Source organism: Bos mutus, chromosome 15, assembly GCF_027580195.1.
Source record: "Bos mutus isolate GX-2022 chromosome 15, NWIPB_WYAK_1.1, whole genome shotgun sequence".
In the NCBI taxonomy this organism is placed as follows: Eukaryota; Metazoa; Chordata; class Mammalia; order Artiodactyla; family Bovidae; genus Bos; species Bos mutus.
The window spans coordinates 37,614,394-37,630,986 of NC_091631.1; the positions used below are offsets into that span (position 1 = coordinate 37,614,394).

Genomic DNA, 16,593 nt, shown 5'->3' on the forward strand with positions numbered 1-16,593 from the left:
CTTTCATCACTTGACAAGTACTTTGTGTTGTTAATTAACTCAGCTCACTATTTGCCAGGTGTTGCGCTGGGCACTGGGGATATATTAATGAACTAGATATAGTCCCTGCCGTGTAGAGCTTACAGTTGGTCTAGACAATAATTGACTGGACAAATTAATTGAGAAGTGACAAGTTGTGACAAGTTGTGATAAGTGCTGTGTCAGTCAGAGTCTAACCAGAAAAGCAGAAACACCTTGAGTATTGGAAGTAGGATGTTTTCGCAGGAAATTGGTTACAGCCCTCTCTGCGACCCAGTCCATCGTCAGGTCCTTCCTAAGGTACTGCCTCATTTTAAAAGGCAAGTCCTTTCCTTCCTTGGTAGTATAGAACTTCAGTACTTTGGTAACATTTTTTAGGAAAGTAGTGAAAAATCAAGTATTGGTATAAGGGCAAGAACAGAGCTTTATTGTGCAGAATGTAAGTGTTTTCCTTCCTCTGAGGGGCTGTAAGCCCGTGAAGTGACGGGGTCGTTGGTGTCGTTAGCCAGTGAGGTGGTCACAAGTTACCCTGGAGAGTGAAGCAGAGCCTGACTGTGGAGGCCCTCGTCCATACTTTGCTGGCTGAACAGATGTTATGAAGTGAATGCTCTGCAGGACCTTCTGTCTTCTGAATTGAGCATTTTGGACCCTTAATAATGAGAAGAGAAGGAGTCCTGATATTTTTGTATTACTAGAAATGATAGGTTTCTGAGGTCAGTTTCCTACAGAGAGACACTGGACCTGACATCTGCAAAAGAGATTCTTCTGTTATCAATGCCCAGGCTAACAGCAAGCCTTCTTACTCTTGAGTCCAAATGATGCTCCATGGTTTCCAGAAATTCCTCTGCAACCTTCTCTCCAGAATTTTTGTTCTTTCCCTACTTGTTAGGTTGTGGTGGTCTTGGTTTGCATCTGTCTGCCCCCTTTGACTGGAAGCTCCCCGAGGACTGTGTCTGGCTCCCACTGTATCCCAAGGACCCAGCCCAGAACCTAACCTGTGTTGGCGAGCAGTGGTTATGTGGTAGGAGAAAGACATCCGGTTTCCCCACTGCCACCACAGACACCACCTCAGAGTGGCCATGGCTCCCTGGATTGCTGTGTTCTGCCACTCACTGGGATGCTCTGTGACTTTGGGCCATTAGGAAACTTCTCTGTGCCCCAGGTTTTCACCATCTGTAAAGTAAGACCAGTCAAGAGCTACTTTCATGGGATGTTGTGAGCAATGAGGGAATTAACGTGTAAAAGGCTTAGGGCAGGGCCTGGATCACGGTAAGCCCCATGGAAAGTTTAACTGTCCAACTTCCTGCAGTAGAGATGGGCAGCAACCTTACTGTGGGCTAAGTTAATCTGTATATTAAACTCTGTTGCTCAGTTGTTCGGTAGTGTCCGAATCTTTGCGATCCCGTGGACTGTAGCATGCCAGGCTCCCCTGTCCTTCACTATCTCCTGAAGTTTGCTCAAATTCATGTCCATTGAGTCGGTGATGCCATCCAACCATCTCATCCTCTGTCGTCCCCTTCTCCTCTCCCTCAGTCTTTCGCAGAATCAGGGTCTTTTCCAATGAGTCTGCTCTTCACATCAGGTGGCCAAAGTCTTGTACCTTCAGCTTTAGCATCAGTTCTTCCAATGAATATTCAGGGTTGGTTTCCTTTAGGATTGACTGGTTTGATCTCCTTGCTGTCCAAGGTACTCTCAAGAGTCTTCCAGCACCACAGTTCAAAAGCATCAATTCTTTGGTGCTCAGTCTTCTTTATGGTCCATCTCTCACATCTGTACTTGACTACTGGAAAAATCATAGCTTTGACTAGATGGACCTTTGAATGCAAAGACATGCCTCTGCCTTTTAATACACTGTGTAGGTTTGTTATAGCTTTTCTTCCAAGAAGCAAGCGTCTTAATCTTGTGGCTGCAGTCACTGTCTGCAGTGATTTTGGAGTCCAAGAAAATGAAACCTGCCCCTGCTCGCACTTTTCCCCCATCTATTTGCCATTAAGTGATGAGACTGAGTTATATGATCTTAGTTTTTTGAATGTTGAGTTTTAAGCCAGCTTTTTCACTCTCCTCTTTCACCTTCATCAAGAGGTTCTTTAGTTTCTCTTCACTTTCTGCCATTAGACTGGTATTATCTGCTTGTGTGAGGTTGTTGATACTTCTCCTGGCAATCTTGATTCCAGATTGTGATTCATTCCGCCTAGCATTTTGCATAATGTACACTGCATCTAAGTTAAATAAGCAGAGTGACAATATACAGCCTTGTCTTACTCCTTTCCCAATTTTGAACCTGCCCACTGTTCCATGTCCAGTTCTGACTGTTGCTTCTTGACCTGTGTATAGTTTCCTCAGAAGGCTGGTAAGGTGGTCTGGTATTCCCATCTTGAAGAATTTTCTGCAGTTTGTTCACAAACTTTAGCATAGTCAATGAAGGCTTTAGCATAGTCAATGAAGCAGAAGTAGATGTTTTTCTGGAATTCTCTTGCTTTTTTCTATAATCCAGTGGATGTTGGCAATTTGATCTCTAGTTCCTCTGCCTTTTCTAAATCCAGCTTGTACATCTGGAAGTTCTCCATTCACATACTGTTGAAGCCTTGCTTGGAGGATTTTGAGCATTGCCTTGCTAACATGTGAAATGTGTGCATTGGTAGGATAGTTTGAACATTCTTTGACATTGCCTTTCTTTGGGATTCTTTTTTCCAGTCCTGTGGCCATGGCTGAGTTTTCCAAATTTGCTGGCATATTGAGTATAGCACTTTAATAGCATCGTCCTTTAGGATTTTAAATAGCTCAGCTGAAATTCCATCACCTCCACTAGCTTTGTTTGTAGTATTGCTTCCTAAGGCCCACCTGACTTCACACTCCAGGACGTCTGGCTCTAGCTCTAGGTGAGTGACCTCACCATCCTCATTACATGGGTCATTTAGATCTTTTTTGTACAGTTCTTCTGTGTATTCTTGCCACCTCTTCTTAATCTCTTCTGCTTTTGTTAGGTCCACATTAAGCTTATCAAGTGGATATTCTTATCTTGATTTTACAGATCAGGACACATAGCCAGTAAGTGACCCAGGTCTTTTGAATGTAGACCCTCACACTTTAACCACGAGGCTGTCCCATCTCCAGTCAGGCCTGGGGTCCTTGGTTCAGTGTGGAGATACTGGGGACTGCTCTCCAGGATGTAATTGCTGGCCGCTGAATGGAATGGAGGGAAACCTGGACCACAGCTCCCTGCTGCCCACTGGCTCCTTTTCTGCCAAAGCACAATCTGGTCCCTGGACTACTTGTCAGACGTCCTGGTGTCCTCTGGAGCTGTGCACCCCCAGTTTTAGCTTTCAGCCTCGCTGCTCAGTAGAGGCACTGTTAGGCAAATATTTAGTGAACCGTCTGGAGGTGGAACCCTCTCTGCAGCTTCCTCTTTTTCTCTTGCTTGTCCCTGACACTCTGGAATGTAACTGGTAACATGGAGCCCTCTCGCAAGGAACCCCCAGGCCTGGAGCCAGAAGCAGGTTTCCAGATACCCAGAGTCTGTGGATTTGTGTTTCAAACTGTGACATTAGATGGGACTTCTAGTTTGGAAAAAGGTCTCCCTCGCCCTGGCTCCTCTGACAAGCCCGAATGTTTCTGGTACTTGGAGAAAGCTTTTTTGTACAACCATTCTCTTTTTCTCTCTTATTATTAAAAAAAAAAATAAAAAAGACTATTTAAACTCTAATGTAAAGGCACTAGCTAGAACTTGGAAGTAAATAGCTTCTTAGAAAAAGAATGAGAAACTTGGATTGTGAGTAAGAAAGATGAGCCCCTAAAACACAGAGGCTGTTGTCAGGATTCCAGCAGTTCTAAGAGCTGAACTGGGCTCAGTCATAAACCTCCCAGGGCTGGGGGCCCTCTCCAGGGAGCTGGCACCCCAGGCTGCTCAAAGAGGCGCTCGGTTTGCAGGCCAGATCAGGAGGTCAGCAGTGACGTCTTGCTGCAGGGACCTCTCTGCCTCCTTAGGAAGATGACATTGACCAGGCCTCTATTGAGACTCAAGGAGTGTCAAGGTGAGCGGGAGGGGTAGGCTGTCTATGGAATCAAAGTTAGGAGGCAAAGACAAGAAGACTGGAAAACCCTGCTGGCACCCAGAAGCTCTCTGTTGTTCACTTTGAATCTCATCATCTCACCTAGCCAGAGCTCAGCCACCCTGCAAACATACATAGCTGGAATGTAGCCAGCATGGGTGACAACCCTGTAAGAATATCTGATGTGCAGCCAAAATGCACATCAGGGCTCCTTCAGCGCTCTACTTCTCGTTTTTAAGCAGCTTTATTGAGGTGTAATTCACATACCATATAATCCATTCTTTTGAAGTGTACGATTCAATGGTCTTTTAGTATATTTGCAAAGTGCAACTGTCACCATGGTCAATTTTAGAACATTTTTTCAACCCCTCCCCTCTGAAAGAAATCCTGTACCTTTTAGCTGTCACCCCCCCAATTCTCATCCCATCTTCTGTTCTTATTTCACACTGAGTTCTAATAAGCTTGGTTATTTTGTTTCTTATCCTGTGACAGATTTAAGGAAGCAAATTAAAAGTGGGAGAGGGACTTCTATAGGCAGAGTCAAGGGCATGTTGTGCGGTGATTATGAACTCAGACTTTGGAACCAGACCAGCTGGGTTCAAGTGATGGCCTGTGTCTTATGACTGAGTGGCCTCAGGCAAGGACCTTAAGTTCCTATTTCCTGATCTGCAAAAAAGGATGATGGACCTACCTTGTGAGAATTAAATGAGCAAATAAGGATGGCTGCTTAGCACACGTGCTTAGACATCATTAGTGTTCTTGTTTTTGTTATTATTTAACAGTTCACAGTGAGAGAGGAAACAGAATAATTATGAAAATCAGACGCAAGAATTCAAAGCACAGCAGTCTTTGGCCAAAGTGTCTCTAAGCTGGTGACTGAATAATGCGATGATGACGCTGAGTCACGGAGAGAAGTTTCAATTATGTTCAGCGTGCACTGATTCAGATACAGGAATTATGAATTTCATTTTTAAAAGCCACACTGAAGTTTTTTTTTTTATTTAGAGTATAAAGTGGACAGCCATCTGATGGGAAGAGCCAACTCATTGGAAAATACCCTGGTGCTGGGAAAGATTGAGGGCAAGAGGAGAAGGGGACGACAGAGGATGAGATTGTTGGATGGACTTGAGTTTGAGTAAACTCTGGGAGATAGTGAAGGACAGGGAAGCCTGGCGTGCTGCAGTCCATGGGGTCACAGAGAGTCAGACACCACGTAGCGACTGAACAACAGCAAAAGGGGACTCTCCAGAGCAATTACTTCCCTGAGTAAACTATATAAACATATTTGTTATGAATCGAACATAGCACAGCTAAATCATTTTGTTTTATGAAACTTCTTACATCAGGGGTAAGTCACGTCTAAGTTCAGGGCCATTGACAAAGGAGCTTCATTTGAAACAGGTTAATTTATCTGCTTTTAAAGTTAAGAAGAGAGTTTAAGACTTAACAGGTAAGGAAGATCATACTTCACTGTGCTCTCTGGGGAGGAAGAGTAGCTGAGAAGGACTGGGGAGAGGGAGAGCGAGGTCCATAGAGACCTACACATGGTCAGGAGCGGCGGGAGGACAGTGGTAGGTCTCGGGGGGAGGTGAAGGGAGAGATGGTTGAGGTTCTGCCTTCATCCCTGGCGGGCTTCAATGTGCAAGTCGGCTGCACCCATGCAGTCAGACACACTGAGTATGTGCTCTATGCCCTCTGCACACCCACCTTTTGGTGCCCACCATACAGCATGTGTCACAGTCAGCTTGCCCGCCTTCTCCCTTTCAGACAGGCTGAGGTCTCTGGTTTCAGTCACAGAGTAGGTGGCAGCTCCTCAACTGCTCCCCTGCTTAGACCCAGGGCCCCACTTGCACGTGAATCAGTGGAAGCAGTAGGAGCAGACACGCCTGTGGAAGTGCGAATGCCTGCCCCACTTAATGCCATTCAGGTTCAGATTGTTAATGAAACCTTGTGCTGGTGTCTGACTCCTGCTTCGAGCCTTTAGCATAGTAATTCTCACCTGGAGTGGTCTGGGCTACCAAAACAACCCGAGTGTGTGTGTGTGTATGTGTATAGAGGGGCTTCAAACAAGTCTCCCAGTTGGGAATGTTCCCCTCTCCCTCTGGGAATGAGGCAGGGAGCCTTCTCTGACCCTCTTGCTCTATGGCTCCCAGCCTCAGTCTGGGTTAGAGCCTCCTCTGGGATCCCGAAATAGCAGGTCGTCTCATCACACTACCCACGTCCTGTGATGATAATCTATTGAACTGTCTGGACATCGAGGTCAGCTTCTGGAGTCAGAGGAGTATTTTGTCTACCCGTCTAGCCCCAGGACCTGGCACATCGTTGTTGAGTAAAGTGAAATCCACTGTGCCTCCTGACCCACTGTATGTTGTTCAGAGCCTTTGGTGAAAGCTTGCCCTGGCTAGACCTCACAGGGCAGTGGCTGCAGGCCCCTCAGAAGATGCTGACTCTTCTCTGGAAGAGCATGGAGGCTCTGGGGCTCTTAACTGGAGTGCCTAGGAGCAGGGAAGGGCTGGGGAGTGGGCAGGGTGAGGGTGGGAACACAGAGAGTGACAGGGACAGGCAAGGGCCATAGAAGAGGTGGGGGCAGCAGACAGGTGCTGAGAGATGCCTGCTAACAGCCCAGATGACCAGGTCGTGTCCTTAGCTGAGGGTCTGGTGGGACAGGAAGGTCCCTGGGGCCCAGGAGGGAAGACAAAGCTGCTCCCTGGCCCGTTGGGCCCGCAAGCTTGGGCTGGAGCTGGTGTCCTTATAGCCCCACTCCCTGCCAGTTCTTGGGCAGGAGTGCATTTCTGCCAGGTGTGTGGGTGGGGAAGGGAGCGGGTGGGCCAGCTGTGGCAGAGCAAGCCTGCTTACTCTGTGTCCCAAGGGCTCACACGAGGGGCAGCAGGTGCAACTGCGGATAGACAGATCTTGGCCCGTGACGAGGAAGTGCTTTCTAACAGTGGCAACAGATCGTGTTTTGTTCACCTTGTATTTGCGTGCTTGGCATTGGCATGGCTCAGAGTAGGTCCTTGGGAAATGGTTTTTGAATAAATGGTTGACTGCTGACGTCTTATTCAGAAATGTAGTGAGCTGTCCGTTCCTGGATGTATTCAGACAAAGGCTGCCTTAGAGGATTGGGGTGTGTAGCTTTAAAATCCTTTCCTGCCAGGATACTGCATGGTTCTATAGTTCAGAAAAAGCATTTGGTAACTTCATTGTTGTGACGCAGGTGGGGCTTCAGACAGCCTTGAGAGGGCTAGGACACACACACACTCTCAGTCACTCAGCTGCCGCTCTCCACCTTTGTGGCTGAGCCTCAGCTGCACAGAATGGGAATGAGATGTGGACCTGTGGTAGACAGAGTTTCTAGAACGTCCCCCCAGAGGTGTCCTTCCCTAATCTCCAGACCCTCTGAATGTGATGAGGCATCGCTCCTGTGATTATGCTGTGCTGTGTGGCTCAGTGGACCTGAAGGCAGGGAGGTGAGCGGGCCTGACCTGGTCACAGCAGCCCTTAGTGCAGGGAGTGTTCTCAGGGGGTCACGGAGGGGGAGGTCAGAGATTCCAAGTGCCAGAGCCAGGCACTGTGCCAGGCTTAGAAGATGGAGGGCGCCGTGTGCAAGAATCAGAGGGTGAGCCCTGTCCCATAGCCAGTGAGGAGCCAGGGCCTCAGTGTAGGGCCACATGCAGATGAATTCTCCAACCACCTGCATGAAAGCGGACTCTTGAAAGTGGACTCTTTCCCAGGGTCTCCAGTTCAGAGGCTAGTGTGGCCAACCTCCTGGTTTTGGCCTTTTGATACCCTGGGCATGCATAGAGCCCAGCCGTGCCCACCCAGATGTTTCACGTATAGATCTGTGGGCCAGCGAGTGGGGGTTGCTTGCAGTCACCAGGCTCGTGTTTATCGTGCAGCCATAGAAGATAATGCAGGGCGCTCTGTTTAGTTTTTCCAGTTTTCTTAGAGACGAGCCTAATGGTTAGCTCTGGTTGTTTCAAGCACTTGCCTAGGGTGTCTAGACCCAATCTATTGTTAAACCTGTACCTTATCCCTACAAAGTCCAAATCCCCAGCCTGTGTTCACCTGTGATAATTTTGGAGCTCACCTGGTGACCAAGACTAGAGTCATCGTGGATGTCTTCAAGGAGAATTGAGGGGGGGTTGGGACCAGCTGGTGGCTTATTCGTGGGGGCAGAGGGATATGGTCATTTCTCGGATAAGCCTGGTGGCCTCTTGCCTTAAGCAGCCTTCTAACTTTCTGATCGTGGTTGGTGTTTTTTTTTGTTAATTTTCTTACCTGTTTGTCATCTTAGATATCGCCATGCTTCTCCTTAGCAGGATTGGTCCTCAGGCAATATTGGCTGAGGCTTCTGGGGGTGAAGTCGGCAGAGGGATTAAAACAGTGGCTTGGTAGACATGAGCGACATGGAGGCCAGAGTCTTACAGGGTCTGGCTGAACCTGTCAGAACATGAGAGGGAGCCCAAAGTAATGGCTCCTCTAGGTGTGAACATCTGAAAGATGCTAAAGTGGGAACCTCATCACTTCCGGTGAGTCTGCCTCTAAGGAATGATTGACAGGCATGAGTTGGCATCTTCCTTGGAATGGGATGTTTGACTCAGCTCCATGTGATGGATAGATGGCGGGCTCAGAAAAGCCTGACTGGATGTTCCTGGAGTTCATCCTGGGTTTCCTGAAAAACCCAGTACATCTGTTATGCAGGGTCAGGGGCAGGGCAAAAACAGACTTCTGAAAAAGGACCACCTCCACTTTCCAAGTGTAAACAGCCTTGTCCCTGAGGAGGTGATAACACATATGGGCAGATAAGAACCAGAGAGCTGTGGCAAGCAGCGGATGTATAGACAGAGCAGGGAACTGTGGTTCCTGAAAAATGGGCTGTGGGTCTGTGAGAAGAGGTCTGGCCAAGGGCCAGGAGGAAGACAGCTGCTTCCGGGTCAGTCATAAGGTCTGTTTACCGATTTCTCCACAGCCTGTACTTGTCACTGGTGCCTGGAGAAGGGGGCAGGTGCTAGGGGCTCTGGAGGGTCACGGTTGTCACTGAGTCCTTCGCTGGTGGCTGTAGGCTCCGGTTGTGCTGGGATAGTACCCAGGACACTGCTGGGCCCCGTGGCATACGAGGGCAAGCAGTCGGCTGGTTGTTGGCATTGGACATCATTGGGCAGCAGTGCTGGGTTCCCTCGGAGACAGAAAGAGACATGGGAGAGGGGAGTGCTGATGGTGTCATCTCCCTGCTGCTGAGCCTCCTGCCCAGGGATCCTAGAACTTACGGTGGTGTCATTTGAAACATTACTGATTAGTTAATGAGGAAGGTGAGTATTCACAAAACAGCCTTGCAAATAAGCATGAGCTCATGACAGTTTAAACCAACCTGTGCCTACTTCCCTAAGAGTTTGTGAAATCATCTTTTGGTGTCAAGGTGACAGGTCCAGAGGACCTGAAATTGATGCTGATCAGTTACTTTCCCATTACAGAGCTACAGATCTGTGCCTGAGCCAGCAGCAGGTGGAGGGTACTGCCAGGCTGGAGGAAGGAGCAGCAGGGGAGTTGGGGTGCCAGGGAGGTGGGACGCCGAGTGCTAGCTGCCTGGCTAGGACTTCATAGAAGTCATTTCACATTGTGAACCCCTGACTCTTCCTTTTTGAAAACAGGAGGTGGACTGGCTGATTGTCACAGTCTCCTCTGGCTCCAGTGCCCCAAATTATCAACTTCGTGAAATGCGCTGTAATTGAGACTCTTCACAGGCTGGGACTCAGAGTTTGGCTTATCTGAAGACAGCATGCTGGCCAGTTTGACATCGTCCTCACCTCTTCTGCCCTTGGTGTTAGACCCCTGCTGCGTGGCCTGCTGTCTGTCTTCTGAGACATTTGCCTACTTACTTGCTCCACGTGCTGTGCAAACACAGCCCAAGCAGTTCTTAGTGGCTGCATAGAGGGGTGTCTGGGATATTGCATGTGGAGAGACGTGTGTGAGAGAAAGGCATGAATAATTAGAAACTTCTTAACGGTAGGGCCAGCACCGCTGATTAATCAGAGCCAAATTCTCCTGCCATGTCCGTAACAGAGAGTCTTCATCACTCTCCCCGATTAGCTGCTGTTGTCTCTCACTTTTGCATGTCCTTGACTTTTAGAAAGAAAAGTTTTAAGATGATTCGATCCCAGTCCCTGTCTCTGCAAATGCCGACACAGCAAGATTGGAAGGGTCCCCCGACAGCCAGTCCGGCCATATCTCCTGCAACCCCCGTGCTCCCCGGAGCCACTCCCCTGCCTGCGCCTGCACCCTATGCCGTGCCCGAGTTCCAGCGGGTCACCATCAGTGGAGACTACTGTGCTGGGGTAAGGCATCTCCGTGGGCTCTCTGGAGGCTGTGTGAGTGTTGCATAGCACGCCTTTTGCAAAATCTGGGGTCCCTGGGGTCATGCCGAGACCCCAAAGCCTGGCTTGGTCTTTGAGTGTCCGGGAGATGGCAGGCAGATGTCTGGAGAGAAGGAGGGTTCTAGGCAAGGTGGTGGGTATGGGTGTGTGTCTAGGGTACTGCTGTCCTTGTGGGGAGGGCCTGGGGCTGCAGGCTGGCACATCGAGTGGCCTGTAGTTTCCATGTGGTCTCTGAGCCCAGAACCCCGCTCTCTGTTCCTGTAGCCCATTGGAGATGGTTCCAGTTTGGGCCCTTCAGAGTTCTCAGATGTTGAATGGATTCAAGTCCTGGTGTTGATTGGTTTGCATGCCATCAGGTATTGCTGATTCAGCTCTTCCTCTGTGCCTGGACTCATGTTCTTAAATATAGGCCAGACCCTCGAACCGGGAAGAGACCCTCGAACTTGACAAGAATGTGATCAAGCTTGGTTTGCCCCAAGTCAGTTAACTCAGCCACTGAAAATGTGCTAATTTCACCTGGCTGGATGCTGAATTTTTATTGCTTCTTGAAGAGAAACATCACTTAGCTCCAGGTTTGGTTCTGCCTTCCTGGCCCTCAACCTATACTCATGCCTCAGTTGGCTTGTTATCCTCTCTTCTTTTTAACAGTACTCTTAGGCTATACAGTGTATCTGAGAAGTGTGACTTATTACTCGTATTACAGAGTGACTTATTACTCTTATACATTTTCTTCTATTTTAACAAAATCAATAGAAGATCTCTGCATATGGCTTATAACTTAAAAGGCCCCAGAATTATAGCAGTCCTCTAGCTACCCGATTTGCCTCCCCTGAGGCAGTTATTGGTTTTGGTTTCTTATTTATTCTCACACAGTAAACTGTGTACCTACCGTGCTCATGGTTTCTATGTTCATGTAGTTGATTTATTTCTTTTTACACAAATGGTGGTTACCATACATTATACTGAGCCTAGGTTTTCCCTTAACAGTATATCTTGAAGATAACGCTATATCATTCTATCAAGAACTTCCTTGTTTTTTTTTTTTTTTAAAACAGGTGCAAAATATTCCACTGTGTGGATGAACCATACTTTAAGTTCCTTTCTATGGATGGGGATTTTGGTTGGATTGCAAATAGCACAGGCCTTGTTTGGAGATATAGCTTCGTGACCAGGAATCCATGGTGCCCACCCAACTTCCTGCATGTGGCAGAGTGGCCAAAAGGGAGAGTAGAGGGGGCTGAGGGCCAGCTGAAGGGAGGACATTGGCTGGTGTGTTAACTGGCTCTTTTCTATCAGTCTCCTTGTTGGCACATTGTAGGGCACGGAGCCTCTGAACCGGGCGACTGGTCCCCTGAGAGCCACCAGTTCGTAAGTGGCAGGCTGACCTTGCAGGTCGCCTTGGGCCCCATGGGTCTGCTGCCAGGCCTGAGGTGTGCAGTGGTAACAAGCTGGCTGGTCTGGTGGGATGCTGAGCCTGATACCTCCAGGCCTGGCCTGAGCCCGTGCTGTGCTGAGTCAGTCAGTCCTGCAGATGACGTGTTTGGCTTTGTCGTGGGCAGGAACGTATTTGTCTCTGGTGTTGTCTGCTCACCTGAGCTCTCAGAAGCCATCAGAAGGTGTAAAATGGAGTTAATACCCCCTTATGGGGACATATGTAGTCAGGAAAGGAGAAGCTACTTCCTTAATAAAAAGCAAGGGGGAAACAAAAGTAAAAGTAGAAACACATGCATGGAAAGATATATACCTTCCTCTGAGGGTAGAGTTTTAGCTGCATCTGAGATGATCTATTTATGTAAACATATAAGACATCCGAAACAGTGATAAAAATGTTAAAATTGTCCGCTCCGGAAGGTAGATGCACAGGTGTCTGTCATCTTCAGTGCTTGTCTGTATGTTCACAACATTTCAAAACTAAAAGTGATTTTTTTTTTTTCACTGAAGCAGAGTGGGCCCCAGCCTTCCTCCTTCTGTGCTCCATCTTGCCACCTCCCTTTTCCGCATCTCTTATCCCCTCTTATGAATGAGTGACTGTTTGGCTGTTTTCTCCCCCAGCACGTTCAGGTTTCTGCCACACGCATCCTTCCCAACAGACAGAGATGAACACGTGCACTGGGAGGTGGGCATTTATCTCATTTGTCTCTGAGTACGAGGCAGCTCTGGGAAAGCAGAGCATCCTGGGGCTTCAGGAATCAATCCGTTCAGGGTCTGAAGTGTGACTTTCTAACTTTCTGTGATTTATCCTCTCTGGGTCTCTGTTTCCCCAGTGGTGAGATGAGTGGCAATGAGGACCAAAGTGAAACTTATGGAAAGGAACCATCCCATAAGCGTGTGTTGCTTGGGTGGATTGGGGTGACTGCCAGATGAATCAGAAGGCTGGGGTAGCAGACTGAGCACTCGGAAGGACCCGTGTATTTTCTTAACTGATCATGATGATGCTCACTCCATCAGGGACACGGTCCAGGCTGGGCCTCTTCATGTGCTGGGTGCCGCAGCATCTGGCTTGTGGTTGATGTGCTGAGTGCTGGCCTGGGGTGTGCACATTGGAGTACCTGCCTCCCTCCCAACGGCCCCAAATCTCCTCCTGTGTTAGGGGGTTCCGTGATTTGCCAGGAGGACTCCTAGGACTCAGCGCATAGCTGCACTCATGACTAGGATTTACTGCAGTAAAAGGATACTGAGCAAAATCAGCAAAGGGAAGAGGTACACAGGGCAGAATCTGGAGGAGGCCAGAGGCAAGCAGCCCCTCCCAGTAGAGTCACCAGAATGCACTTAATCCCTCAGCGTTCACGTGTGACAGCACGTGTGAAGTGTCATCTTCCGCGGAAGCTCATTAGAGACTTAGTGGCTGAGATTGTTACCGGGGCTGGCTGCACGTCTGCAGGGCACACCCCTCAGTCGGAGGCTTGCAACAGGAAATCAGGCATGCAGCATACACCACGGTGTGTGCACAAACTGTCAGGCAGAGGGAGCCACTGTACCCTCCATGGTGGGGATGCTCCTCAGACCCAAGTTCCCCGCTGTCTGTCCTGGGCCTACCTTGCGGCAGCTCTCACTAGGTCAGCGGCCTCAGGCCTGCTCTCTGAACTTTTTCCTGCAGATCACCGTGGAGGACTATGAGCAGGCTGCCAAGAGCCTGGCCAAGGCCCTGATGATCCGGGAGAAGTATGCCCGCCTCGCCTATCACCGCTTCCCGCGCACCACGGCCCAGTACCTGGGTCATCGGCGGCTGGACACCACGCCCCTGGAAGAGGGCCTCCCAGGTATGGTGCTGTGGTGGCAGCTGGGCTTCCAGCGGGGCACGGCCCGAGAGTTGGTCAGGATGTCTTACTGGTTGGATGTGTTTCCCTCAGATGGCTTCTCCTACACTGATTTCTTTGCTAGTTTCCCCAAGGGTTGATTCCGTGTGCACCAGGTGCCTTGCTTTGAGCTGAGCTGTACAAGTTGTGGGGAGTGGAGGGGCTGAAAGGCAGTCTCTGATCTTGGGAGATGGGCAGTCTCCGCCTGGATGTTTAAACACAGTCAGACAGTAAATACCAAGTTAGTGGTGAGGTGCATGGATTGGGGGTAGGTAGAGAGGGTGTGTTCTCAGGGCAGGGAAGTTGGCTCTGGAGTCCAGCATACTCACATTCCGATCTAAGCTCCACTTTCTAAATACCTAAAGACCACTTTCTTGGGAAAGGAAGTTATTTCTCCAAACCTCAGTTTTTCAATCTGTAAAATGGGAATACTAATAATATCTCTCCTTTGGGCCTGTTGTGAGGATGAAACGAGAGAAAGCATGTGAAGTAGTTGGTGCATTTCTGGATCTAGTGCATGCTCAGTTGCGTCTGACTCTCTGTGACCCTATGGACTGTAGCCTGCCAGGCTCCTCTGTACATGGGATTCTCCAGGCAAGAATACTGGAGTGGGTTGCATGCTCTCCTCCAGGGGATCTTCCTGATTCAGAGATCAAATCTGCATCTCTTATGTCTTCTGCATTGGCAGCCAAGTTCTTCATCACTAGAGCCACTTGGGAAGCCCCTGGATCTAGTGAGTGATTGGTACAGTAGTTATGTTGATGCTGTGGAGTTCAGGGAGCAGGGGATCGGAGAAGGCAGGATGCTTTCTGGTGGAATCTGTTTGGCCTGTGAAGGATCCAGGGGCAGTAGGGGCTGTAAGTTAAGCAATGTGAATGAAGACAACAGGAGACCTCGATCGTGAAAGCTGGTGGTGGGGAATCAGATGAGGGCCTGGTGGTCTGTGCCAGCACCCAGGACCCTGGGTGGAGTTGGTGCCAAGATGTCTCCTCTCCGGCTTCTTTGAAGCTCTGAACCTGGACTTTGGGCATCTGTTACCACCTGGGGCTCTGAGTCTCAGCCCTCCCGGGCCCAGTTCCCTGTCTGTCTGAGGGTTGATCCCACTTACTCCACTGTTGGCAGGCAGAAATGACTGTCAAAGGTGTACTTTATACAGAACAGAGTCCTGGGGGCCTGGGTGTGAGTGTGGTAAAGTGCAGGCTGTGGTTGACCCAGGCTTTTGGACTGCCAGCATCTCATGGGCACTGCCCCGCATTTGGGACTCATGCCTGATGGGGGTGTGTGTGGCATCTCTTTCCCTCTCTGTGCTGCCTTAGCCCCTGGGATGGCTCACGTCTGCTCCAGGGACAGTCTGTTCCGAGCTCTGATGGGAGACACTCAGCCAGCCGCTTCGCCTTCCTTCCTTCCTTCCTTCCTTCCATTGATGATTCCAGGATTTCCTCCTGCCTGTGCTGGCAGTGGACAGCCCAGACCCTATGCAGGGTTGGCTGATGTGCAGAGTTGAAGCCCCTAGTTCTACTGCTACTTAGCATAACCTGTTCCTTGGCCAGAACAGAGCTTGTCGAGAGCCAGGAAAACCCACTACAAGAGTGATGAGAATAACGCCTTATGATATATTTACACAGCATCTTCCTCTACCTGCCGCTGCAACCCTCACAGCAGCGCATTAAGGCAGGGCGTCATCCTCAGCTGAGCAGACAGGGTCGGGAGGTAAAGTCCCATTTTGCTCGAAGTCATAGCTGGGAAATAGCCAAGAGGTGTTTTCTGGCTCCTATGGACTGACAGCCCATGGTGTGGGGACAGACAGCTCTGTCTCTGGGGGCACAGGCTCCCTATTCTGTGCTTATGGGGACGGCTGGCTTCTCCATCTTGCCCCTTGGCCACCCTGGGCTCAGGAAGATGTGGAAGGACAGGAACAATTATATTCCTGCTGGGCAGTCCCAGATCCTGTCTGTTCTCTTATTAGGAGAAGATGCAGCTGCCCGTCTTAATAAGCTTCATGTCCCTGAACTACCCAGAAGATGGAAGCTCATTTCAATTAAGTTAAAAAGAAAAAAAATGAAGTGCCAGCTACTGGCCAGGGATGGTTCTAGGAAATGGGGACACAGCAGTGAACAAGATGAACATTTACCACCCAAGATAAAGACAAGAAGTCATCTTCAGTTCAGTTCAGTTGCTCAGTCGTGTCTGACTCTTTGCAACCCCATGAATCGCAGCACGCCAGGCCTCCCTGTCTATCACCAACTCCCAGAGATCACTCAAACTCACGTCCATCGAGTCGGTGATGCCATCCAGCCATCTCATCCTCTGGCGTCCCCTTTTCCTTTTGCCCCCAATCCCTCCCAGCATCAGAGTCTTTTCCAATGAGTCAACTTTTGCGTGAGGTGGCCAAAGTACTGGAGTTTGAGCTTCAGCATCATTCCTTCCAAAGAACACCCAGGGCTGATCTCTTTTAGAATGGACTGGTTGGATTTCCTTGCAGTCCAAGGGACTATCAAGAGTTTTATCCAACACCACAGTTCAAAAGCATCGATTCTTCGGTGCTCAGCTTTCTTCACAGTCCAACTCTCACACCCATACATGACCACTGGAAAAACCATAGCCTTGACTAGACGAACCTTTGTTGGCAAAGTGATGTCTCTGCTTTTCAATATGCTATCTAGGTTGGTCATAACTTTTCTTCCAAGGAGTAAGCATCTTTTCATTTCATGGCTGCACTAACCATCTGCAGTGATTTTGGAGCCCAAAAAATAAAGTCTGACACTGTTTCCCCATCTATTTGCCATGAAATGATGGGACCAGATGCCGTGATCTTCGTTTTCTGAATGTTGAGCTTTAAGCCAACTTTTTCATTCTCCA

The 16,593-nt window shown here is 49.1% G+C and overlaps 1 protein-coding gene across 6 annotated transcripts in view; it reads left to right on the forward strand.

The window, feature by feature from the left end:
• Positions 1-16,593, forward strand: part of AMPD3 (adenosine monophosphate deaminase 3) — a 52,487-nt gene that overhangs the window by 12,573 nt on the left and 23,321 nt on the right. For all 6 annotated transcript variants that reach the window (XM_070383919.1, XM_070383917.1, XM_070383916.1 and 3 more), the window contains 2 exons: positions 10,195-10,399; positions 13,536-13,698. In XM_070383919.1, the coding sequence (XP_070240020.1) occupies positions 10,195-10,399; positions 13,536-13,698 (368 nt within the window). The remainder of the gene's footprint in view (positions 1-10,194; positions 10,400-13,535; positions 13,699-16,593) is intronic.